At 32.0% G+C, this 26,926-nt stretch overlaps 1 protein-coding gene across 2 annotated transcripts; it reads right to left on the minus strand.

Annotated features, from left to right (window-relative positions):
* Positions 1-1,384: 1,384 nt before the first annotated feature.
* On the minus strand, positions 1,385-26,900 carry LOC127728539 (cobalamin trafficking protein CblD-like). Of its 2 annotated transcripts, XM_052235987.1 has the most exons (9): positions 26,788-26,882; positions 23,831-23,898; positions 23,416-23,462; positions 21,811-21,943; positions 21,052-21,269; positions 18,996-19,080; positions 17,431-17,567; positions 1,970-2,056; positions 1,385-1,709 (listed from the first exon to the last, which is right to left on the minus strand). In XM_052235987.1, the coding sequence occupies exons 3-9, from the start codon at positions 23,425-23,427 to the stop codon at positions 1,512-1,514; spliced, it is 870 nt and encodes a 289-aa protein (XP_052091947.1). In that variant the 5' UTR covers positions 23,428-23,462; positions 23,831-23,898; positions 26,788-26,882; the 3' UTR covers positions 1,385-1,511. The 2 variants fall into 2 exon arrangements, with proteins under 2 accessions (XP_052091947.1, XP_052091946.1); XM_052235986.1 differs by lacking the exon at positions 23,831-23,898 and having other exon boundaries at positions 26,788-26,900.
* Between the last annotated feature and the right edge of the window lie 26 nt (positions 26,901-26,926).

Below are 26,926 nucleotides of genomic sequence, written 5' to 3' on the forward strand. Positions count from 1 at the left end.
TATAAATAAAAAATAACCAACTTAAAATTTTAAAGAAAAAAAATCCCCCCCCCCATTTTTTGAACCCCCTTATGATTCATCACCCCCAAACTCAATCCCAGCCTTCCCTTTGTGGTATGGTAGCTTGCAGTACAATTTCAGAGAGATTCATACACTTGAACACAAGTTTTTGTTTGGAAACTGTAAAAATGCTTGTTTTTTGCCCCATTTTGGCCCCAAATTCCTAAACGTTTAGGGCAATTACCCCCAAACTCAAACCCAGATTTCCCTTTGTGATATGGAACCTTGTAGTACAATTTCATAAAGATCCATACACTTACACACAAGTTATTGTCCTGAAACTAGAAAAATGCTTGTTTTTTGCCTCTTTTTGTCCCCTCATTCCTCAAATTTTGATAAAATTACCCCCAAAATCAATCCCAACCTTCCCTTTGTGGTATGGTACCTTGCAGTACAATTTCAGAGAGATCCATACACTTGAACACAAGTTATTGTCTGGAAACTAGAAAAATGCTTATTTTTGGCCCCTTTTTCCTAAACGTTTTGGGAAATTACCCCCAAACTCAATTCCAGCTTTCCTTTTGTGATATGGAACCTTGTGGTACAATGTCAGAGAGATCCATACATTAACACACAAGTTATTGTCTTTTTAGCCCCTTATTCCTTAACTGTTGGTACCATAACCCCCAAATCAATCCCAACCTTCCATTAGTTGTATTGAACCTTTTGGTAAAATTTCATAGAGATCCATTTACTTAAACTAAAGTTATTGTGCAAAAACCAATGTGTCTTCAGACGATGACGCCAACGTCATACCAATATACGACCGCAAAATTTTTTTGTGGTTGTATAAAAAAAAAAAAATGGTAATCGTGGACAATGAAAATAACAGAAAATACTATGCTGTTGACTAAGTATACAAAAACAAAATTCTGGAGTTTTAAAAATTGACAAATTCATCTATCACAAAGTGCAAATGAGTTTTACAATTTATCAAACATTACTTTCAAAAAAAACAAATAAAATTTCAATCAATAAGATCCTTGGTGAGATAAAAGGTTGCATACATAATGAACCCGGAATCAATTTTTTACAGATTATGGCATTTGTTCTACATTTGTGTTTACATTTTTTTGTGTTTACATTTTTGGAAATTTTCATCACTTTTTTTACTGACGACTGCCTTATGACTTGAATATTGCAATGTCAATAGTTATTCACCTAGATTTAAATGGTTTACTTGCATGAAAAAACTGTTTAGCACCAACTTATGTATCTAATTAGACAATATGTCAAATACTTTGTGTGTGTTTGTTCTTGTTGCACAAAAGTGTACCACAAAATATTTCATACAAGCTGGCGGTACATTTGTTAAAACCAAGTCTTAGCATTTAAAACACGTTTATTTCCATACTTTCATCAGTTTAACTGCATTTAATCTCTCACCAACTTACATAAATAATAGCATTGGAAATAGATAACAAACTAGTTCAAATTCAATTTCACTTTCACTAGTTCTTTACTTTCATAGCACTTATAAATGGATGATCTATTGGAGCGTCAGTAAACAGACAGCCAACATAAGAATGTGTTCCCCACAAACGATGTCGGAGAACTTTACAACAGCCTAGATCATCTATTTCAAATCCAAATGTTCTGTACCGTTCATCTGTTTCAAACATGGTGGCATTGGTATGTGGACCAAGATACTGAAAATAATAAAGAAAAATTTTACCACAATCAAGGAATTATTGGAAAGTTTTTTTTTGTTTCAGCAGAATTATGTCGAATATATTGATGTGTTTTTTCTTCTCTGTACAAATAATATTTTCAACATTAACTAGTTGTTCTTATTACTTATCCAACTTCTATTTACGGACTTTGAAGTATAATTTGAATGTAAAGGAGAGTGTATGTGACCACAAATATAAAACTTAACATACAGATTTTGTTATAACACTTTACGTACAGGTTTTCCACAAGAAGGATCAATAAAATCTGCCCAGTATCCAGCTTCCATTAAAACATTACAAATATCTGTTGCTGCTTCATTGAACTGTAAATAAAACACAACACATCAATAAAATCTGCCCAGTATCCAGCTTCCATTAAAACATTACAAAAATGTTTTGCTGCTTCTTTGAACTGTAAATAAAACACATCACATCAATAAAATCTTGCAAGTGAACAATTCATCAGCTATGTTTCTTAGTTTATTTTGACAAAATTTAACCAAACTGGCTGCTAAAAGCGATTTATTTTTTCACTACTTCACAGTCATTAAGGATTGAACAAATAAAAAAACAAATGTTATTTTTTTTAATTTGATTTTTGATTTTTGGTGTTTTAACGCCACTTTTAAGCACCGCTTTTTGGCTATTTCGTCGAAGCCAGTTTTTATTGGTGGAGGAAGCCCGAGTGCCCAGAGAAAACCATGACCTTCGATAGGAAAACTGACAATCCTAGTCAATTAAGATAAGAGTACAGTGCACCCGCACGAGCGGGGTTCGAACTCACTACCTCAGTGTTGATTGGCTAGTGATTACAGTAGTAACTCAGCCACCGTGGCCCCCCCCCCCCTTTTTTTTTTTTTTTTTTTTTTTTTTATATCTCGTAGCTAATGTCCCTGTAACTTATGATAAGCTATGGTAGTGACATCCAAAAAACTGATTCGCTGAGCGCAGATGGATTCGCCCTCAGAGGTCCAACCCTGAACAGTTGGGGCAAAAATGGACACAATATTCAAGCTTGATACAGGTCTGAATTTGGATTGTATTAAATATTTGACATATTATAGGTTTCTGAATAAATGTAGTCAAAGAACTTGAAATTGGTTATATGAATTGAATTTATATTCAAATAAAGATTTCTTGCTGCTGTGCAATACACTGTGCTGTTGCGCAATACTAAGTAAATCTGTTGTCAGACTATAAACAAACAATAACTTCTCAATGTTATATCAGAAATTTATAAAAACTAAAGGGAGGTTATCTTAATAAATATACTTTTTTTATGAATAAAATCTTATAACTCTGAAACATAAAATCTGAAATTTATAAAAATCAAAAGGGAGCTTACAACAATAGATATAAACAATTTACCAAAGTTTCATAAAAAATGCTGAAAGCATTTTTGAGTTATTGTCCGAAAACTGGAAAATCCCCCTTTTTGTAATGAATAAAACCCCATAAATCAGAAACGTATAGTCTAAAATTTTAAAATAAAATGCTCTGCTGGGCGCAGTTTGATATGACCGCAGAGGTCGAACCCTGAACAGTTGGGACAAGTATGGACACAACATTCAAGCTTGATACAGCACTGAATTTGGATTGTGATTAAATATTTGACACAGCATAGGATTCTGACACAGAATGAATGTGGTCTAAGAACTTAAAAATTTTTAATTTACCTATTCAAACCATATCATTATTATTTGCTTTTATATATAAATCAGAAAAAACCAATTTAAAATGGAAAATTTTAAAGAAAAAAAAGGAAAAAAATTTGTAAGGATTCCGTGGAACCCAGTGTCTCGCCTACTTTTTCTGTTAATCACAGGCTCAACAAAAATGAGGAAGTAAATCAATAAAAATATTCCTCTTGATACTATCTTTTGATTGTTAGAAGCTTCTGTCCAAGTTTGGTAAAAATCCAGGATAGTTTATGAATCTAATAAATGTTTAACTGCAGACTGAATGTAATGTTAACTGGAAGTAAACAAAATTTCCTTCTAGATACTAGCATTTGATCATAATCAAGTGTCTGTCCAAGTTTGGTACAAATCCAAAATAGTATAAGAAAGTTATTAAAATTTTAAAAACTTTAACAACAGAGTGAATGTGTTGTTTCCTGGCAGAAAATCTAAGTCCATTTAAAAGTAAAATACGGAAAAAATGGTTTTATTTTTTTACAAAATTTCCTTCTAGATACTAGCTTTTGATCATCAACAAGCTTCTGTCCAAGTTTGGTACAAATCCAAAATAGTATAAGAAAGTTATTAATTTTAATAAACTGCTTCGCTGAGCGCAGCTGGATACGCCCGCAGAGGTCCAACCCTGAACAGTTGGGGCAAAAATGGACACAATATTCAAGCATGATACAGGTCTGAATTTGGATTGTAATTAAATATTTGACATATTATAGGTTTCTGATGTAAAATCTTTTTTTTTTTTTTTTAACACTCAAATTGATACTTTATTGCACAACTTGCTGTTAACAATAACACTTGATGTACAGCATTCCATCAAGTATCCCTGTTAATAGTGCCACCGAATATCCAGGGAGAATATTCAGTAGAATTAACAAAAAAAAATTCTATCAATATCTAAATAAATAAATTGCTATTACAAATAGCTGTTTTAAATAGTCTACTACAAAATATGTTTATTTTTTTCTATATAAAATACTATATATTCATGTAACATTACACACGTTATCACACAAGTTCGTCAATATATTACGGAATTTATCACTATTTATTTCGGAATGAGTTTTTGTATACTATCTTAAATGTTCCAGAAACTAAATGCGGTCACTGGTCGATGACCTCGCACGTTTTTTGTGCTTCAAGTTGGGATTTACACAATTCTGCAATGTTTTGTAATTTGGAATAAAAATACGAAAAGGTGAGATGTTTTAATTATATGTTTTTATCTGTTATAAATCAAATGATTTGAAATAAATGTGTTATTTATTTGACCTACATAACGTTATGAACAATTGAACATGATCCCGTGTCGTGACCTTAAAATACCTATCAGCTATTTTGTAAACATACACATACTTGAATTTTCTGAAGTCATATTCGTACTACACACACACAGACAGATTCAAACATCCAAGATACACACACAAAACTCCTTCATAGTTGCATGTTTTATACATTTTAAGCATCACATTTGAAATTATATGCAGATAGGCTATAAAATATTAATTGCCTCAAATTTTCAAGAATAGCATCAAATTCTGTACACTTAGTTACTATATCTGCCCAGTAACATGGTATTAGTTATATTGTTCTTTATTTTTACCCCTTTTTCTTTATTTCTTAGCCAATTATTTTGAAGCAAATAAAGTATCCACACCCATATATACATACTTGTACAATGTAGACACACACACCAACACATACACACACACACACACACACCAACACACACACACACCAAGTACAGATCTTTTCATATATATATTATAAGTAGATAATAAGTACTTGTATACCTTAACATTTAAGGTATCAGGTGCATTTATAAGCACATTGACATCATATTGATATTACAAAATACTTTATGCTACATGTATATTTTCACATTTCTATAACATTACCTTAGTTTTTTCTCAAAATGTTATACACTTTTGTTAATAAACAGTTTATCTTCATGTTTACCAAACTATATAATTCTACTATATTATTTATTTCATATTTAAATATTTTCATTGTATCTACCCATTTAGATTTTTTATTCGAAACATAGTGTGCCTTATAGACTGAAAAGAACATTTAACTAAGCAAATGATTAAGTGCAAAGTAAGCTTTATCATTAATTTTGTATCCTATGACAAGAGAACGGAGACTTATAACATGTTCTTCTATGCCAACTCTTTTGAGTAAATCTTTCATTGATTTCCAAAATATTTTATGATATTGACATGTAATGAAGAAATGGTTATAGTTATCTAGTTCATTGCAATAAGTACATAGGTCATTTTGTGCAATTTTCCACTGGAAAAGCAGCTGTTCATTTGGTAAAATAAAATGCATTAATTTCCATCTGAACATTTTTATTTTATTATCTTTTAGATACTCAAAAGTGAATTTAATAGAGTCTTTAAATTCATTTTTGAGACTTCCATTACCAAAGAGTCTTTCCCATTTAGCAAATCCAATTGGCGTTTCTGTTATTACTTGACCTAGCACTATTTTATATATGTCTTTATTATTGATAGTAAGGATATCAGTATTGTCTCGAAATTTGATTCTAGTTCGGTTAATATGAACATTAGTTTTGAATGATTCTTCTGATTTTAATATGTTGACCCATCGTTTTGGTATGGAATTTTTAATTTTTAAGATTTCTGCAATCCAATTACTTTTATTTTTCAATTTTGAAATAATTTTTTCTTCTGATATCTTCCCCCTTTTATCGATTATGTCATTAATATATAATATATCGCTGTCAATCCAGTTATCAAAGAACAAACATTTTCCTTGAAATTTTATAAATCTATTTCCCCATATTATTTGTTTTCTAATATCTAAATAATTCTCAATTTGATCATGATTAATATTGTTACAATTGTTAACATTTATCCATGTTTTTATCATCTCTTGATAGAAAATTGGTGTTTCGTTCCATATTTTTTTATCTAGCATTTTTATTTTATTCAAATTTATCTTGAAAATAAGTAAGTTTTTGCCAAATTTATTGAGGTATAGCTTTGGTAATACAGCCCAATTTGCATTCCCTGATTGTATTATTTTTATAATCCATTTTATATGTATTGATTTTATATACGACTCGATATCAATCATATTTAAACCCCCCTCTGAAAAATTTTTAGTAATTATTGACCTTTTTATTTTATCTTTTCCTCCATTCCAAATAAATTTATATTTTAAATTATTAATATTTTGTAGTTTATCTTTACTTATGATACTATTAGTTGCAATGTAAGTTATATTTGGTAGCAAAAGAGCTTTTACGATTAATATTTTTCCCAATTGGGTTAATCTTCGTTTTGACCATCTATCTACAAGTTTCGCTATTTTATCCATGACTTTTTCCATATTCAGTGTGTCACATTCTTTTTTGTCATAACCAAAGTAAATACCTAAGCTTTTAATTGGTTTATTTGTCCAGTTTATATTTTCATATTTATCTTTTGAACTTTTTAATTTTCCTAACCATATCCCTTCTGTTTTATTTCTATTTAGTTTTAATCCTGAAAAGCTGCCGAATGTTTCAATTATACTAAGAGCCAGACTTATTTCTTTTCGTGACTGAAAAAAAAGAGTTGTGTCATCAGCTAATTGACAAATTTTTAAATTACATGATTTTCCATCTAATTTTATTGTTATTCCTTTAAAATCTTTATTACTTCTTAGCCTTATTGCCATTAATTCTACTGTTATGACAAAAAGAAGAGCAGAAATCGGACACCCTTGTCGTATACCACGATATATTTTAAACGGACCTGAAACCCACCCATTATTTAAAATACAGCCTTTAATGCCATTATACATAGTTTCCACCCATCTGATAAGGCCATTTTTAAATCCAAACTTTTTTAGCGTTTCTGTCATAAATGTCCATTCCAAAGAGTCAAAAGCTTTACTAAAATCCAAAAAAAGTATTGCTCCTTCTATATTAAATTTTTCAGAGTAATCTATAATGTCTTGTATTTGTCTAATATTAAAACCTATGTATCTATTTTTAACATATCCAGTTTGATCTAGACTATTATAGAAGGAAGAACATTTTTCAGTCTCTGTGCCAACACATAAGCTAGTAATTTCGTATCAATATTCAATAATGTTATAGGACGGTAGTTATTTAATGAAAAAGGGTCATTCTTTTTAAAAATAAGCGAAATAGCACCTTTCTTTTGAGAATTTGTTAATTCTTTTTTTTCAAAATTATTATTGAAAACCTTGACCATAATATTCTTTAGACTACCCCAAAATTGTCTATAAAATTCTACTGTCAGCCCATCCAGACCAGGGGATTTATTTAATTTCATTTTAAATATTGCATCTGTACATTCAGTTTCTGTTACATTCCCTTCACATTGAATACTATCAGAGTCTTTTAGTTTTTTTGGTATTTCTGTTTCTTTAATATACATTTTAACATCATTATCATTAGGATTAGTTGACTCGTAAAGCTTTTTGTAGTATTTTACTTGTAAATTTAGAATTTTATCTTGGTCAGTTGTCGTAGATCCATTTTCATCATATAATTCAGTTATGATCTTTTTTGTTTGACGACTTTTTTCTAGTCCCAAGAAGTATGCACTATTTTTTTCCCCTTCTTCAAACCATTTTACCCTTGACCTAATTTTTTGCCCTTTAATTTTATCTTTATACAAACCCTCTAACTTATTTTCAACCTTCTCAATTTCTATTTTTAAGTTTTGACTTTTATCAATACCATTATCTATTTCATTATTAAGATTATTCAGTTGTTTTTCTAGAATATTAATTTCATCCTTTTTTAATTTAGCTTTAATTTTACAGTAGTCTAAACTTGCATCCCTTACTTCTATTTTCAAGTTATCCCATAGTATCCCCAGATCATTGCAGTTGAATGAATCTTTTTCATATTTAGATATCAACTTTTTGATTAAAATTGTGTAATCTTCATTATTTAAAACACTTGAATTTAATTTCCAATAGCCTCGTCCCTTATTTCCTCTGTCAGTATTAATTTTTAATGATACCGCATTATGATCAGTTAGTTTTTGGATTATAGGTCTAATGTCACAACTTTTACAATTTTTTTGTACTTCTTTTGATATAAAGAAATAATCAATCCTTGTGGCTTCTGATCTATCTTTTCTACACCAGGTAAATTGTCTTGTGTTTTTATTTTTGATTCTCCAAATATCTATTAATTTGGATGATTTTATCAGCCCTTTCAAACTTGTTACTGGTTTATCAAATTTTTTGGAGGATTTAGTTTTGTTTTTTGTATCATTCAATGACCAAATATCATTGAAATCGCCCCCAAGGATAGTTTGGCCTAGTCCATTTTTATTTATATAAGATTTAACTTTTTTGAAAAAACTATTTCTTTCTCTTAATCTATTTGGAGCATAGATATTAGCTAGTGTGTAGATATTTTCATTAATTTCAATGTTAATTAAGATAAATCTCCCTTCAGAATCCTTGTGTTCATCTATAATTTTGAAATGAATTCCATCCCTTAACCATATTGCTACCCCACGCGAATTACTTGTTCCATCACTTCTTAAAAGATTTTCACCAAATTCTTTATTCAAAGTATCTTGCATTAAATTTGTGAAATGAGTTTCTTGAATAAATATTATATCACATTTTTGTTGATTTGCCCAACTAACTATTTTAATTATTTTGTCAGGTTGCTGCAGGCCATTAGCATTGACCGTGCATATATGCAGATATTTATTCATGGTGGATTATAGTTAAATTTATTTATCTTCCTGAACTCCAAGCATGGTGAGTAATTATTCTTATTATCTCTGTAGTATTTTATCTTCAGCATTATTTGTTTATTACTTTTGATTGTGCCTACATTTATTTTAACTTTGAATTCTTTTATTTTTTTCCTTTTATCCGTTTCATAGACTTTACATGCTTGGATGATTTCTATTAGATTATCAGATCTGAGATATTTACATGTGGAGTTGAAATCTACATCTTTGTTCATATGATTCTTTAAATGGCTGTCTAATATTTTGAGCAGTTCTTTATCACAAGCATTAACATATCTTACTTGATTTTTTTTGTACTTAGTTTTTGATAATCTGTGATTAATATATTTATCACTTTTATAATGTTTATTCTGTAAGAAATTTAAACACCTGCTCCCCAGGTATACTAGTTCTCTATTTACAATTGTATTCGATCTATATTTTGACCTCATCCTATTTATAGCCTGTCTGGTCAATGTTATTTCATCTAGTTTTGAGGAGTTCATTTTAACTTTGCTTAATTTGTTGTGAATAGAGCTTTTTATGTTTATTTGTAAGATGATACATAAACACCTATTTAGTACATTAAAATACAATATACTCCACACATACATTTTGTATAACATGATTATCAAAGTTATTAAACAAATAACTACTTTTACACAGCATACTACTTTATTAGCTAGGCTTTCAGAGTAACACTTCTTTCCCTTTTTCTTACATATTTTTACATTCTTATACATAATTTCATACATATTGTTTTTATTTCCATTTACAAATTGATTAATTGTTTTATTTGTCTTTTTCAGGATAACAACTACCTGAATTGATTGTGGATAACCTTCAACAGCTATACCACTCAAACAGTTTAAATGATATTCTGGATAATATATACAGTTAAAAATAAGTAAAAACAGTGCTATACAGACAGTATTGTGAGGAATGTGATTTTTATTATGCATTTTGGTTTTTCGATTTTTTTTATTTTTTTTTATTATTGTTATAATAAATAAATTTTAGTCTTTATTTTTTGTAGTTCTTTACACATATATACAGTTTATGGTTTCTTTTTCTGCTTCTTTGCAGCTTCCTCTCTTGTAGCGTCGTGTAAATTTTCAGTTGGCGTTACTGGTGATTTTTCAATGTTTTGAGTTCTTGTTCTTGACTTGTTAGGCGTTTTGTTTGTTGCATTAGCCTGCTCATGACCAGGTTTTATTAAATATCTTGAGATGCCAGGTCTCCTGTCATCACTTTTAGGATGTTTTGGTTTTTCCTTCTTTTTTGGTGAATTGTCTTTTCTGGCGGACACCCTATCGTGATTATCGAGGATCGATTGTGAATGTTCTGTGTCACTCTCTGACCTACTCTTATCCTCGGTACTCATGAGAGGTTGTGTCGAACTCCGGAAATGGACCTCACTCTCCTGACTTGGCTTGTCGATATCATCATGGTCTTGATTCTGCTCATAATTCTCACTATTGTCGTGAACATTAGAATTATCTTGTTTATTATCGCGATCAGTGTTAGTCATATATGAATCATTACCTTCAAATTCTCCTTCTGAGTTTTCGTCGCATTCATACTGCTTATGGCCTGTTTGACCACATTTTTTGCACTTCCATCCATTCGGACAGACATTTGCTGTATGACCTTCGGATAAGCACTTACTACATTTCATATTTGGTCTGTTTGTTTGTTGCTGACCATAATGGTTGATTGTGGCCCAGTATTTTCCAATCTTTAATGACTTTGGAAGCGGTGGATCAAATGGTTTGCACACAACAATGCGATCACCTGTCCTGCAATTTGTGAGGAGGAAATCTATTCTTAGCCTCTCCCTGAAGTGGTTGAGTACCTCACATTTGCTAGCTGAAAGCTCAAGGGATCTTATAATCTGCTCATCATCTGCTGATAGGGGTACATTTTTTACGCGTACCTTAATTGTATCTTCTTGCTCGTTCATTGTTACATTTGGGTTTCTGGTGTACAAAGTTACAGATTTTGTTCTGATTGTTAGACCTACAGACAGTAGATCTTTTTGTGCATATTCATTGTCAAAATATATTCGCCACGTACCACGAACTCTCTGTAACCCAATTAAGGCTTTTACAGGTACTTGCTCATTTATTGCTCTGTACACCTCAGGATGTGTCAGAAATAGTCGCTGGCCTCTATAGTTTGTAGCATTTTCACCAAAGACATCGGACTCTAAGAGAAATATTGGTTTAACACTACCAATCTTGTAATCATCGTTTTTGTCTTCACTACTTGCTGCTTTAGCATAAGAGGCAGCCATTTTGTTTTCTTCGTTTGGGTTTTCTTTGTCAGTACACATCAATAAATATTACAATTGGTTATCAAAATGGAAAGTTTTAGTCGTTTTAGTACGGAAATTATATGTTGCATACACGATACACAAAATTCATACCATACTTTTGTTGAAATCTTCAGAATATCAATTTTTTTACGGAGCTATGAAACACTAGTCACCTTAGTTCAAGGGCCATAACTCTCCTCCTGATGTAAAATCAAAAATTTATAAAAATCAAAAGGGAGCTTACATCAATAGATATAAACAATTTACGAAAGTTTCATAAAAAATGCTTTCAGCATTTTTGAGTTATTGTCCGAAAACTGGAAAATCCCCCTTTTTGTAATGAAAAAAAACCCCATAAATCGGAAACGTATAGTCTAAAATTTATAAAAATCAAAAGGGAGCTCATGTCGATAGAAATAAACAATTCACCAAAGTTTCTTGCAAATTGGTGAAATTGTTTTTGAGTAATTGTCCGAAAACTGGAAAATCCCCCCTTTTTTAATGAATAAAACCCCAAAACTCGGAAACGGTAAATCTGAAATTTATAAAAAACGAAAGGGAGCTCATGTCAATAGATATAAACAATTCACAAAAGTTTCATGCAAATTGGTGAAATTGTTTTTGAGTTATTGTCCGAAAAATGGAAAATCCCCCCTTTTTTAATGAATAAAACCCCAAAACTCAGAAATGGTAAATCCAAAATTCATAAAAAACAAAAGGAAGCTCACATCAATAGATATAAACAATTTACTAAAGTCTCATGCATATTAAAGCGTTTTTGAATTAATGTCGGACATGTTGACGACGGACGGACGGATAGACAGACGGACAGACGGACGGACAACGGTATACCATAATACGTCCCGTAAACGGGGGTATAAAAACTTTAACCACAGAGTGAATGTGTTGTTTCCTGGCAGAAAATCTAAGTCCATTTAAAAGTAAAATAAGGAAAAAATGGATTTTTTTTTTTACAAAATTTACTTCTGGATACTATCTTATCATCATAAACAAGCTTCTGTCCAAGTTTGGTAGAAACCCAGGATAGTTTAAGAAAGTTATTAAAATTTTAAAAACTTTAACCACAGAGTGAATGTAATATTTCCCGGCAGAAAAACTAAGTCCATTTATAAGTAAAATACGGAAAAAATGGATTTTTTTTTTTTACAAAATTTACTTCTGGATACTATCTTATGATCATAAACAAGTTTCTGTCCAAGTTGGTAGAAATCCAGGATAGTTTAAGAAAGTTATTAAAATTTAAAAAACTTTTACCACAGAGTGAATATTTGTGGACGCCGCCGCAGACGACGACAACGACGCCATGCAGGATCGCTATGTCTCGCTTTTTCGAATAAAGTCGAAGGCTCGACAAAAAGGAAAAAATATCTCTCCCTCAAATTTTTTTAACCCCCTTATGATTCATTACCCCCAAACTCAATCCCAGCCTTCCCTTTGTGGTATGGTACTTTGCAGTACAATTTCAGAGAGATCAATACACTTGAACACAAGTTATTGTCTGGAAACTAGAAAAATGCTTGTTTTAAGGCCCCTTTTTGGCCCCAAATTCCTAAACATTTAGGGCAATTACCCCCAAACTCAAACCCAGCTTTCCCTTTGTGATATGGAACCTTGTAGTACAATTTCATAAAGATCCATACACTTACACACAAGTTATTGTCCTGAAACTAGAAAAATGCTTGTTTTTTGCCCCTTTTTCGCCTCTAATTCCTAAAATTTTGAGGCAATTACCCCCAAAATCAATCCCAGCCTTCCCTTTGTGGTATGGTACCTTGCAGTACAATTTCAGAGAGATCCATACCCTTGAACACAAGTTATTGTCTGGAAACTAGAAAAATGCTTATTTTTGGCCCATTTTTGGCCTATTTTTGGCCCCTTATTCCTAAATGTTTTGGGCAATTACCCCCAAACTCAAACCCAGCTTTCCCTTTGTGATATGGAACCTTGTAGTACAATTTCATAAAGATCCATACACTTACACACAAGTTATTGTCCTGAAACTAGAAAAATGCTTGTTTTTTGCCCCTTTTTCGCCTCTAATTCCTAAAATTTTGAGGCAATTACCCCCAAAATCAATCCCAGCCTTCCCTTTGTGGTATGGTACCTTGCAGTACAATTTCAGAGAGATCCATACCCTTGAACACAAGTTATTGTCTGGAAACTAGAAAAATGCTTATTTTTGGCCCATTTTTGGCCTATTTTTGGCCCCTTATTCCTAAATGTTTTGGGCAATTACCCCCAAACTCAATTCCAGTTTTTCCTTTGTGATATGGAACCTTGTAGTACAATTTCAGAAAGATCCATACACTTACACACAAGTTATTGTCATGAAACTAGAAAAATGCTTGTTTTTTGCCCCTTTTTTGGCCCCAAATTTTGAGGCAATTACCCCCAAAATCAATCCCAGCATTCCCTTTGTGATATGGAACCTTGTGGTACAATGTCAGAGAGATCCATACACTAACACACAAGTTATGGCTGGAAGAAACAAAATTGCTTATTTTTTGCCCCTTTTTGGCCCCTAATTCCTTAACTGTTGGTACCATAACCCCCAAAATCAATCCCAACCTCCCTTATGTGGTATTGAACCTTATGGTAAAGTTTCATAGAGATCCATTCACTTAAACTTAAGTAAGAGTGCGAAAACCAATGTGTCTTCCGACGACGACAACGTCATATCAATATAGGACCGCAAAATTTTTTGTGGTCGTATAAAAATCAAAAGGGAGCTCATGTCGATAGAAATAAACAATTCACCAAAGTTTTTTGCAAATTGGTGAAATTGTTTTTTGAGTTATTGTCCAATAAAATGCTCCGCTGAAAGCAGCTTGATACGACCGTAGAGGTCGAACCCTGAACAGTTGGGCAAGTATGGACACAACATTCAAGCTTGATACAGCACTGAATTTGGATTGTGATTAAATATTTGACACAGCATAGGTTTCTGACACAGAATGAATGTGGTCTAAGAACTTAAAAATTTATTAATTTACCTATTCAAACCATATCATTATTATTTGCTTTTATATATAAATCAGAAATAATCAATTTAAAATGGAAAATTTTAAAGAAAAAAAAAGGAAAAAAGACCCCCCCCCCCCAATTTTTTTAACCCCCTTCTGATTCATCACCCCCAAACTTAATCCCAGCCTTCCCTGTGTGGTATGGTACCTTGCAGTACAATTTCAGAGAGATCCATACACTTGAACACAAGTTATTGTCTGGAAACTAGAAAAATGCTTGTTTTTTGGCCCCAAATTCCTAAACGTTTAGGGAAATTACCCCCAAACTCAAACCCAGCTTTCCCTTTGTGATATGGAACCTTGTAGTACAATTTCATAAAGATCTATACACTTACACACAAGTTATTGTCCTGAAACTAGAAAAATGCTTGTTTTTTGCCCCTTTTTCGCCCCTAATTCCTAAAATTTTGAGGCAATTACCCCCAAAATCAATCCCAGCCTTCCCTTTGTGATATGATACCTTGAAGTACAATTTCAGAGAGATCCATACACTTGAACACAAGTTATTGTGTGGAAACTAGAAAAATGCTTATTTTTGGCCCCTTTTTGGCCCATTATTCTTAAACGTTTTGGGCAATTACCCCCAAACTCAATTCCAGTTTTTCCTTTGTGATATGGAACCTTGTAGTACAATTTCAGAAAGATCCATACACTTACACACAAGTTATTGTCATGAAACTAGAAAAATGCTTGTTTTTTTACCCTTTTTTGGCCCCTAATTCCTAAAATTTTGAGGCAATTACCCCCAAAATCAATCCCAGCATTCCCTTTGTGATATGGAACCTTGTGGTACAATGTCAGAGAGATCCATACACTAACACACAAGTTATGTCTGGAAGTTACAAAAATGCTTATTTTTGGCCCCTTTTTGACCCCTTATTCCTTAACTGTTGGTACCATAACCCACAAAATCAATCCCAACCTTCCTTTTGTGGTATTGAACCTTATGGTAAAATTTCATAGAGATCCATTCACTTAAACTAAAGTTAGAGTGCGAAAACCAATGTGTCTTCGGACAACGACGAAGCCAACGTCATACCAATATACGACCGCAAAATGTTTTTGCAGTTGTTTGTGGTTGTATAAAAACTGGAAAATCCCCCCTATTTTAATGAATAAAACCCCATAACCATGATAACTAGGAAATGTAAAATCTAAAATTTATAAAATTTTAAAGGGAGTTTACTTCAATTAAGGAATGACTGTAATATTTTTTCTGTCTATGAAGAAATAACATCAAAAATGTGGTGAACACTGAATAACCCGCGTAGAATAGACAGAAAAAATATTACAGTCATTTCTTAAAATTTAATTCTCAATTCCATTTTAAACCGGAGTATACCATGAAAAAACGTTGATGACGTCAAGGTCACATGACAAAATTATGTCTATGAGCTGATAAACAAAACAACGTCAGCCAATCAGGAGACACGTTACATCCAAAATTAAATTATTTCTGAATAGATATAAACAATTCACCAAAGTTTCAGTTATTGTCCGAAAACTGGAAAATCCCCCTTTTTGTAATGAATAAAACCCCATAAATTGGAAACGTATGGTCTAAAATTTATAAAAATCAAAAGGGAAATTATGTCGATAGAAATAAACAATTCACCAAAGTTTCTTGCAAATTGGTGAAATTGTTTTTGAGTTATTGTCCACAAACTGGAAAATCCCCCCTTTTTTAATGAATAAAACCCCAGAACTCAGAAACAATAAATCCGAAATTTATAAAAAATTAAAGGGAACTCACGTCAATAGATATAAACAATTCACCAAAGTTTCATGCATATTGGTTTAAGCGTTTTTGAGTGAATGTCCGACATGTTGATGATGGACGGACGGACAGACGGACGGACGGACAACAGTATACCATAATACGCCCGTAAACAGCGTATAAAAAAGATACAAATATTTTGACATCATTATATTGATGGAAAGTCCAGAAAATACTGTCAAAACATAAATTCCTGAAAAACTAGCATTATGTGGTGTTATAATCACAGATACCTCTCCTGCAACATAACTCTTGAATGATAAATGTCCACCGTCAAAATCGAATTTGACCTGTATATTATGGTCTGTGAAATTGTGTTTAAATTCAAAATGATTCTGTCATGAGGAAAATGTTATTTTTATCCATATATAGGAAAATCAGAAAATATTTTGTCAAGTGGTACTTGAATTATCATCCAGAAACCCATAAAATCCAAATTTTTTAGATAATTTAGGGGCATAATTCTTTAAAGGAAAGACCCATCACAGTCAAAATCTAACTTGAGACGTATTGAATGGGAAATGACAATGTGTTAAAATTAAAACATTTTGTCAAGTAAGACCTTAAATATCATCCAGAACCCCCCCCCAAAAAAAAAACCCCAATTTTTAACATAATCAAGGGCCATAACTCTTGAACAGTAAATATATCAATCGAACTTGACCTGGATTTTATGGTCCATGAAATTGTATTCTAATTTCAAAAGATTTTGTTAAGCTGTAATTCATAATTATCAAAAAACTAAAACTGTGGTGGGGGTATGGACAGACATGGGAATCACTAGATATCCCACCTTATAGAATATCAATAATTACCATGTAGTTTCAGACAAAAAAGACAAGACAAGAAAACCTCAAAGGGTACAAAAGGTATTCCTTTTTCTATAAATAATAAACAGATTTGGTCCTGTAGTGAAAAAAAATACTAAGAAAACTGAACAATATTAAGAATTGCTCGAGGTGAGCATTTGGACAAAATGAGAAATTTTCCTATACATTATTCCTCCTTAATATGATTAATTCATAGCTAACACACGTCTTTTAAACTAGGAAAGCTACAAACTGATTGTTGATTGTAACTATTGTCCATTATATATCATTTATGTCATTATAACCATGTACCTCTGCTAACAAATTCTCCCTCTCTTCCTCCACCTCCTCACTCCATCCTGACATATCATTTTTGGTTTTCTGACTAATAACAATCACAGTCAAATTTGATTTTCTTAAATCTCTTTCTGGAAAAAGTTCCTGAACATCTGCAATATTACAAATTGTCACACATCAAATGAACAAGCTATGACAATGAAAATAAAATAACATTCCTTAAGTCTTCATAAAAAGGATAGCTACTTTTTATTCATTTCAATTACCTTTTAAAGTTCAAATAACAGAAAACAAGGTTTTTTGTACAATTAGTTCTTATAATGTTGTGCTGTTACACTACTGTCCTGAGACAAACATGATTAATTCCACCACATTCTTTATGTGCATGTCCCAGCTAGGAGCCTGTTATTCAATGGTTGTCGTCAGTTACGGTCTGTAGTAATTGTTTTTCTTTATTGTTTTACTATTTCAGCAGTGAATAGTTATACACTTAGTTGTTCTTTTATTAGTTATGTCAACGGTTTAACAGTCGGAAGGATCAAATATCGAAAAACCAAAACGCTAACCGTTTAAATAGACCTTTTTTTCCATTTTAATAGATTTGATGTAAATGTGTATTGAAATTATTATGGAATTTTGTCGAATTTTAAACTGATCATCATGGTAATTAATTTGACAGATCAATTGTCCAGTATATTGATTGCTATTGTTAGCCTTGAAAACATTCCAATTTTACAAAATTAATTAGCACAAAGACAACTTGTCTATCAGCTCGGGGCAAGATCTAAAGTTAACATAATTAGCATACATGAATTTTGAACAGTTGCAAGCTGATTATATTTTACAATTTACTTCATCATTTCATATTTGATTTAATATTGCTTAGACCTAAATGTAAATATGCCACCTCCATTGACCATGGCTTTGTCATACTTTAAACGAAATTCCATCTCAAAAAAGGTGAAATGCAAATCATGTGAATGGAATTAATGTATACTGGTTTGTACGAGTAACACGCTTAATCATCTCAAATTTAAACACTCCACAGAATTTTCAGAGAAAGCAGAGAAAATTAAACTTCTATTTATCATATATCATAAAAACGTGCATTTGTAGAGTACTGTATAGATAAGGCCTTTAAACTCCAACTTTACCAGCTAACCAGTTAATCGGTCGAAAGATTATTCGAGTAACCGGTTAGGCAAAACTGTTTAATTTGACAACACTACCTTTTATAGCTACATGTGTATATGTATGGTTTTGATAATTCCTCATTACTGAAGGACAAACAGTGAACTGTAGTTGTTCAGATCCTTGTTCTTTGGTCTCTTAATGAATTTTTATCTGATGGGCAATCATACCATGTCTTTTAATTTTTATATTCATTACTGGAAATGCTTTCTGTTTTGTAATGAAGGTTAAAATTGAACATTTCTGCATCTTACGATTTTTGTTAGTTAAGTTTCAGGTGTCATTTGTGAAATACATAAAGTATATCATGTTGTTTTTCTGTATCTATATTTTCTTATGATAATCTAATATTTCATAACAATGAACTTAACACTGAAATGAAGCATTACCTCTTTTGAGGCGGTCTGGACATTGCTGTGCAATACATTCTAGATTATCACCAGCAGATGGTTCCCCTAAAAACTGATCTTCAATCTAAAAGAAGAAAATATGTAAATATGATAATAACAAGCAAGACATATAAATCATCACATTTATATTGCTATTTAATTTTCACTTACAGAATTTAACCTGTTTATATTTTTAAATATATAAATATATGGCAACAGTAACAGTTAAGCAAATCAACTGTATTTTTGTATTATTTACAAATATCAGTAAAAATAAGTTCTACAAGGATCATCGGTCCTTTACCTTTCAATTGATACCTAAATTACCATCATATATTCTACATAGTTTGATACTTACACCTATGGGTAGGAACTATTATGTTTTATATGTGTATTACTTTCCAGTATGTTCTTTTCAACCGGGCCAGATTTGGTGGTGTTACATCTTATAAAGTCTATCCGAATTATTTTTGCAAAGAATTCCGCTTAAGCTGGTGCTAGGGGCTGTCTTAAACTTGCAGTGAGATGAGGGTTTATTTGCCTAGTGTTGAAGGCCTCACTGTGATTTGAGATGAACAGCAATAAAAGTGCTGTTCCTTGGCTTTTTGTGTGTTTTTTGCTGTGCATGTACTGATTTTGTGTCATGGATGGATACCCCATATCCTTTGTTTTACTATTAAACAGTTATTGAAATAAAATGCTCCGCTGGGGCGCAGCTCGATACGACTGCAGAGGTCGAACCCTGAACAGTTGGGGCAAGTATGGACACAACATTCAAGCTTGATACAGCACTGAATTTGGATTGTAATTAAATATTTGACACAGCATAGGTTTCTGACAAGGAATGAAAGTGGTCTAAGAACTTAAAAAATTTTAATTTACCTATTCAAACCATATCATTATTATTTGCTTTTATATATAAATCAGAAATAACCAATTTAAAATGGAAAATTTTAAAGAAAAAAAAGGAAAAAAAAATCCCCCCCAAAATTTTTTGAACCCCCTTATGATTCATCACCCCCAAACTCAATCCCAGCCTTCCCTTTGTGGTATGGTACCTTGCAGTACAATTTCAGAGAGATCCATACACTTGAACACAAGTTATTGTCTGGAAACTAGAAAAATGCTTGTTTTTTTGCCCCTTTTTGGCTCCAAATTCCTAAACGTTTAGGGCAATTACCCCCAAACTCAAACCCAGCTTTCCCTTTGTGATATGGAACCTTGCAGTACAATTTCATAAAGATCCATACACTTACACACAAGTTATTGTCATGAAACTAGAAAAATGCTTGTTTTTTGCCCCTTTTTGGCCCCTTATTCCTAAAATTTGGAGGCAATTACCCCCAAAATCAATCCCAGCATTCCCTTTGTGATATGGAACCTTGTGATACAATGTCAGAGAGATCCATAGACTTACACACAAATTATTGTCATGAAACTAGAAAAATGCTTGTTTTTTGCCCCTTTTTGGCCCCTAATTCCTAAAATTTGGAGGCAATTACCCCCAAAATCAATCCCAGCATTCTCTTTGTGATATGGAATTTTGTGGTACAATGTCAGAGAGATCCATACACTTACACACAAGTTATGTCTGGAAGTTACAAAAATGCTTATTTTTGGCCCCTTTTTGACCCCTAATTCCTTAACTGTTGGTACCATAACCCCCAAAATCAATCCCCACCTTTCTTTTGTGGTATTGAACCTTATGGTAAAATTTCATTGAGATTCATTCACTTGAACTAAAGTTAGAGTGCGAAAACTAATGTGTCTTTGGACGACGACGACGTCGCCAACGTCATACCAATATACGACCACAATAATTTTTTGGCGGTTGTATAAAAAGTAAGATAGTACAAAAGAAGCAGTTAATTCTAAGTCAATAAAGGACAGATATCACTGTTCCAAGGAATTAAGAAAGCAAATGATGTTTTCACTGCAATAAATGTTTCACACATCAATTAAAGGTACTGGTAATTTTAATCACAATTTAGTAAAAGCTACAAATCAATTTCTCTGAAAATTAGGGCAATAACTCCTATTAGTATTAGGATCTTACTACTTCTTGTGCTTGTTGAAACACTTCTTGTTGCCTTTTCTCTAAGTTATTTTTGGTTAAGAATTCATCAATGTTTACAGGATCTCTATAAACAGGTTGTATCATCATCGTTGTCTTAACTGAACTGTTTTTCAATCCAACATGCCCTGGAAGTGGGAATCTTTTATCTAATGGTCCAAATGGTCCAAGTTCAGGTGATATTTCATATTTTATATTACCTGCAAAAAATATTAAGCAAAGGTAATAATTATTTGCAGCCGGCCACATATAACAGGTATCTTGTTTCACGTTTTTTATATAGATTAGACATTTGGTTTTCCTGTTTGAATTGTTTTACACTAGTCATTTTGGGGCCCTTTATAGCTTGCTGTTCGGTGTGAGCCAAGGCTCCGTGCTGGAGGCCGTACTTTGACCTATAATTGTTTACTTTTTATACATAGTGAATTGGATGGGGAGTTGTCTCATTGGCACTCATACCACATCTTCTTATTTCTATATGCAAGTAAATAGTAGAATTATGATAATGGTTATGTTTAACCTTTTGAATTTCCTCAATTTAACATGACATCAACATGCAAGATTTGATATAATAAGAATTTATTTATTTTATAATAAGGAGATCTCAATCCTCTTTATAAATAACTCTACTGTTTAAAAGGATTGCAAGAGGAATCAGTAGAAAACCCAGTGAATAGAATCAGACAGTTTGTTTCTAATAGCCTTCCATGATTTAAAAGTAAAATATTTATAGAGTATTACCATTACTACTCTCATCTGAGCATAAAGTAATATGTTGATCTTTCAGGTAGTGTGTGGAAAATGCACGGAAATGATTTACGGCAGCATTCAAGTTAGGTAAGTAGGCTGTCACACGACCAGACTTTGTAATGAGCTGAAATATGAAAATGTCTTCATAAACTTCGATCAACAGTCATATTTGTTATTCATCTTAAATTCAAAACCAACATATATATATTCTCTTTAAATATCCATTTCTCCAGTGTCAAGATTTTCAGTATTTCTTTTATTCTATCTTTTAAATCTGAAAGTTTTCAAATTGACTACATTTTATAACCTAAAATTGCAACTTTTTATCTTTAAGGTAATCAATACTCTGAGGTATTTGGTGGCCTGTTGAAAAGCAAAATTCTACCCCTTTCCAACAAACCCAATTTCCAGTGGCAGTCCAAATATTCAAACCTTCATCATCAACATTCCTTGCAGAACTTATTCTGAAGAAGCATGATAAATTTAGACCCGAATGTTAGGAAGCAGCAATCAATCAATCAGGATACGAATATTCCAAATGCTCAGTTTTACTGGTTCAATGATGTTTTGAAATCTTATTTGATATTATATATAATCTGAACAGTGTCAAATAAATTCTTATTCTTATAATCATTATGTCAATTTATGTGTACTGTAAGATAGATTTCCACAGAAATAAACATAAATGCCAGAATTCGCAAAACCAATTAGACATCAATTGCAAATCCAAGTCACTTAGATATTTCAGAAATGAGCTGTACTGTACACGACCATAAAGAGTGCTGAAATATCACTGGTAAACCAAACTTTGAACCAGAGACATTAACTTACAGTAAAACATTTCAAGCTTGATATGTATATCAAAGTGACCTAATTGTAAATTCACATTTTTTTCTATTCAAGGGTTTTAGAAAAGAAATATATATAAACCACATGGAGTTTGTGAGGAATGGACCATAATGTATTGTAAAGCTTATAATAATGGAAGAAATGTGTGACCAAATATTTGTTTTTATTCAACATATTGAAAAATTAAATTATAAAAGTATCAGCTATCAGGAAAGAAGGTGTCTGACAGATCCAAAAAGGGGCTCACAGGTTACAACTCATCACTGTCATGCAGCTGAAGTTTCTCTGTTTGGTGTGACCAAAATATTTGTTAGACAAAAGAACAAGGGGATCGCAATATAGGCTCTGCTCCTGGAGTTGGGTATAAAAAAATATCAGTTTGAATGTTTCTGTCCGCCAAAATTTTTTGGTCCTGTAAAAATAGGTACTAAGTCCTCAGGAAAACTTAACATAATTAATATGTCTTATTCTAGAATCTCTGTGAATAATCCAGATTATGAAACAGTTATGTTTTTAATCTTCAGATGTTGTTTTGCTGTGCTTTGTTAATTTGATTAGTGAGTGACAATTTATTTTGCAAGTACATGTAGTTCATTTGATAATCTTCAATTTGGCAACCATTCTATTTAATAATCAATGATAAGTGCTTAAATGATACACAATATATCTGTATTTGAATGTCCATTAATGTAATATAAATACATGTTCAAATATTTTATATATATATATTTCTATTTTAAAAAATACCCGTGCCGCCATCTTTTCCTGATAACAAATCTTCTTTCCAACAATTACTGTAAAATGTAGAGAAAAACACATAAATACATGTATAAGGCATAACATTTAATGATCAGATAACTAAATTCATCAACAAACCACTAGAGGACTATTCTTAAAAGGGCTTTCAATAAGTTTAAAGTATCAGTCAATAAACTACAGACAATTGCTAAAGTTTTCTTCCTTCTACACAATACATGCATGTTTAAATGATTTAATGACAGAATGAATGGATTATAGGTGAGAGTGACCAACATTTGCCTAGATCTTTACACAATTTAAGTGACCCTCTATAATAAATGTAATAGCCTACTCTACTATAGGTAGCAATATATGAATTTTCTTTACCAAGGTTGATGAAACATGAAAAATAGGTCATAGTTACCTCTTTTTGTCCTGATGTTCACTTTTTACCTGCAGTTTCATGTACATATTAACTCAGACATAAAAATTCTGAAGTTAAAACAGAACATTGTGACCATCTTTTGCATGAATGATGAATTACTCTTCAAAATGCAATCTTAAAGTTGGAAGTTTATGTTATCAAATGTAAATTTTTTTGTTGTTGACCGTTATGGAATATCTGTGTTACAGATGACCACAGATATGTTCCAATAGTCATACAATGTAACTACAATCCTGACCTCTCTTCCTCAATTGTAAAATCACTGATTTTTTTTTTATAATGACCAACAGGATGAGTGCCTTAGTATAGTGGAACAGGATCTGCCAATCTTTCAGAGCACCTGAGATTACCTCCAGTTCTTTGACTTATGAGTTTTTAATGTCCCCTTGGTATCTTCAGCATCTTTTTTAAACAAGATTAAATGATCCTACAATTTAGTTGGTGAGATACAAACTTTAAGACTTTAAGGGAATACAATACAGTTATGATCCCACAATGAATTTTTGACAAAAAAGGCATACAAGTAATTTTTCACTAAGCTAATTTGAATATGTAATAAAATAACCTTCATGTGCTTCTCTTAGAGATAAATGGGGTAGAAATTTTATTGAGAAAAATGACATATCTCAAAGTTATAGTCTTTATTATCAAAAAAAGCAGTATTAAAAACTAAAAAATAGAGTTATTCAGGTCAGATCTATCGGTTCTCAGGTTCTTATTGAGTTTTAGGGAGTTTTCAGGGAATCAGTGTACACTAAATATTCCATATATAAAAATAAGAAAACATGGTATGATTGCCAATGAGACAACTCTTCACAAGAGACCAAACAGTAAAAGAAATAGAAAATTAATATAGTGGAATATGTAGACAGCTCTCACAAGCAAAAAATCCTAACATATGACTTTCAAATAATTTTATTTCAAAAGACTTGTGAGTTATTCAGTTAAATTCAAATACATGTTCAACATTTAACACCATTTAGGTGCATTTAAATAAGTTTGTACAAGTTAAAGTGGTAAGAGTTTGCAATGGTAAAAGATTGTAGAAGTACTTTTTTTATATACATGTAATCCTTGCAGTGGAATAATAAAATTGAGAATGGAAATGGGGAATGTATCAAAGAGACAACAACCAGACCAAAGAGCAGAAAACAAGTAAAAAAGTTTGCTTTTAGTGGTACATGTTCTCATTGGGCCACAAACACACAGGCACTTGTTTCTATCCATGGAAATGTCAACTATCCATATGTAATATGTGTTTCTATCCATGGGAAGGTCGACTATCCATATGGAATATCTATTACATATGGATAGTTGAACTTCCCACGGATAGAAACAAGTGCTGTGTGCAAACATCCTTACTGCAGAGAACTAAACATTTTAATCATCTTATATTGATATTGTTATTACCACACCGGTATTATACATTGTATTCTTGTACTGTATTGTTTGTAAATGTTGATACAATTATGTTAACTTATTGTATCCTTGTCATTGGCATTGCTCACGAGTTTTTTTAATAATTGTACGAGTTAACTATAATTATTATACCTTACATATAAACAATTCTACGATGAATATCCAAAATTGTACCTTTTGTTAGCTATTATTCGTGTGTTTCTTTGTCCTATATGTTCTCCCATTTATTTGTATTGTAGTCATCTCATGTAATGTTGTCATTTTAATGTTATATTTAACATTGCCATAAAAGCGGGAGGTTTGGCATGCCACAAAACCAGGTTCAACCCACCATTTTTTCTTGAAATGTCCTGTACCAAGTCAGGAAAATGGCCATTGTTACATTATAGTTCGTTTCTGTGTGTGTTACATTTTAATGTTGTGTTTTTGTTGTGTCGTTGTTCTCCCAGGGTTCGACATTAACTTTTATACCAACTTGTCCAGTTGGGCAAGTGCCCTATTACTTTTACTTGTCCGAAAGTGAAATCTACATGCCCAAATTTTTACATGCTATTTTTGTGGTTGTAATGTACATGTAGTACATGCAGATAAAATATAGTTATCATGTATATGGGGTGTAAATTGATTATGAAGTATGAATATTGATGAATTGAGAAGTCAATAATATTTCCAGAAGTTTAATTTCATTTTCTCTTTCAAGCTTTTACGTTTTTCCATCTTAGGGAAATACACATCCGATGTCAAATTCTAAAGTTAGAACAACGAAAATAAACCTCTGCTTTCCATTGGTCGGTTGGAATAACACGTGCGTCGGAAATGCCTGAGTGGTGTCCTGATTGATGACCATAATGACGAAGCAACGCCGCAGCCGCCTGATCGGCCAATATTTTTAAACGTGATCTATTTTTGGTAAAATGGGGAATTCAGTGCGAACAAATGACGAAATATACGCATTGAAGGGGGGTTAAGACCACTTTACTCGACCGTGCGGTGTCATCACAGAGTAATTTATGGACAAAACAACAGACACTATTGATTTTGTGAAATTTTAATCATATAACACTTTATTTTTCACTTGCCCGATCGGACAACCAAGATGATGTTTTTACTTCTCCGAATACGGCATTAACTTGCCCCGGGCAATCGCACAACCGTAAGTGTCGGACCCTGTCTCCTCTTATATTTGTCTATAATTTGATGCGTTTCCCTCAGTTTTAGTTTGTAACCCGGATTTGTTTTTATCTCTATCGATTTATGAGTTTCGAACAGCGGTATACTACTGTTGCCTTTATTTATGTCAAACCTAAAAAATTATTACATTTTATACATTGTATTCTTATATGTACTGTACTGTATTGTTTGTAAATGTTGATACAACTGTCTTGTTGTATCCTTGTCATTGCTCACGAGTTTGTTATTATTGTACGAGTTAACTATAATTGTAAGAGCTACATGTACGGTCGTATAAAGCAATCAAATTCAGAAAGTCCTATGATGGGCTTATAGATTATACTTACTTTTATAAACATGCAATATGTATGTTGCTCTTCACCAAAATATAACTAGTTTCCTTTTTTCGACGTAATAACCTTGAACTTGTTCGTGTATATTTTGACTTTACTCATAACAAAAAGGAAAAAATCCGAAACATATTTG

This window comes from Mytilus californianus, unplaced genomic scaffold, assembly GCF_021869535.1.
Source record: "Mytilus californianus isolate M0D057914Y unplaced genomic scaffold, xbMytCali1.0.p SCAF_2, whole genome shotgun sequence".
Lineage (NCBI taxonomy): Eukaryota > Metazoa > Mollusca > Bivalvia > Mytilida > Mytilidae > Mytilus > Mytilus californianus.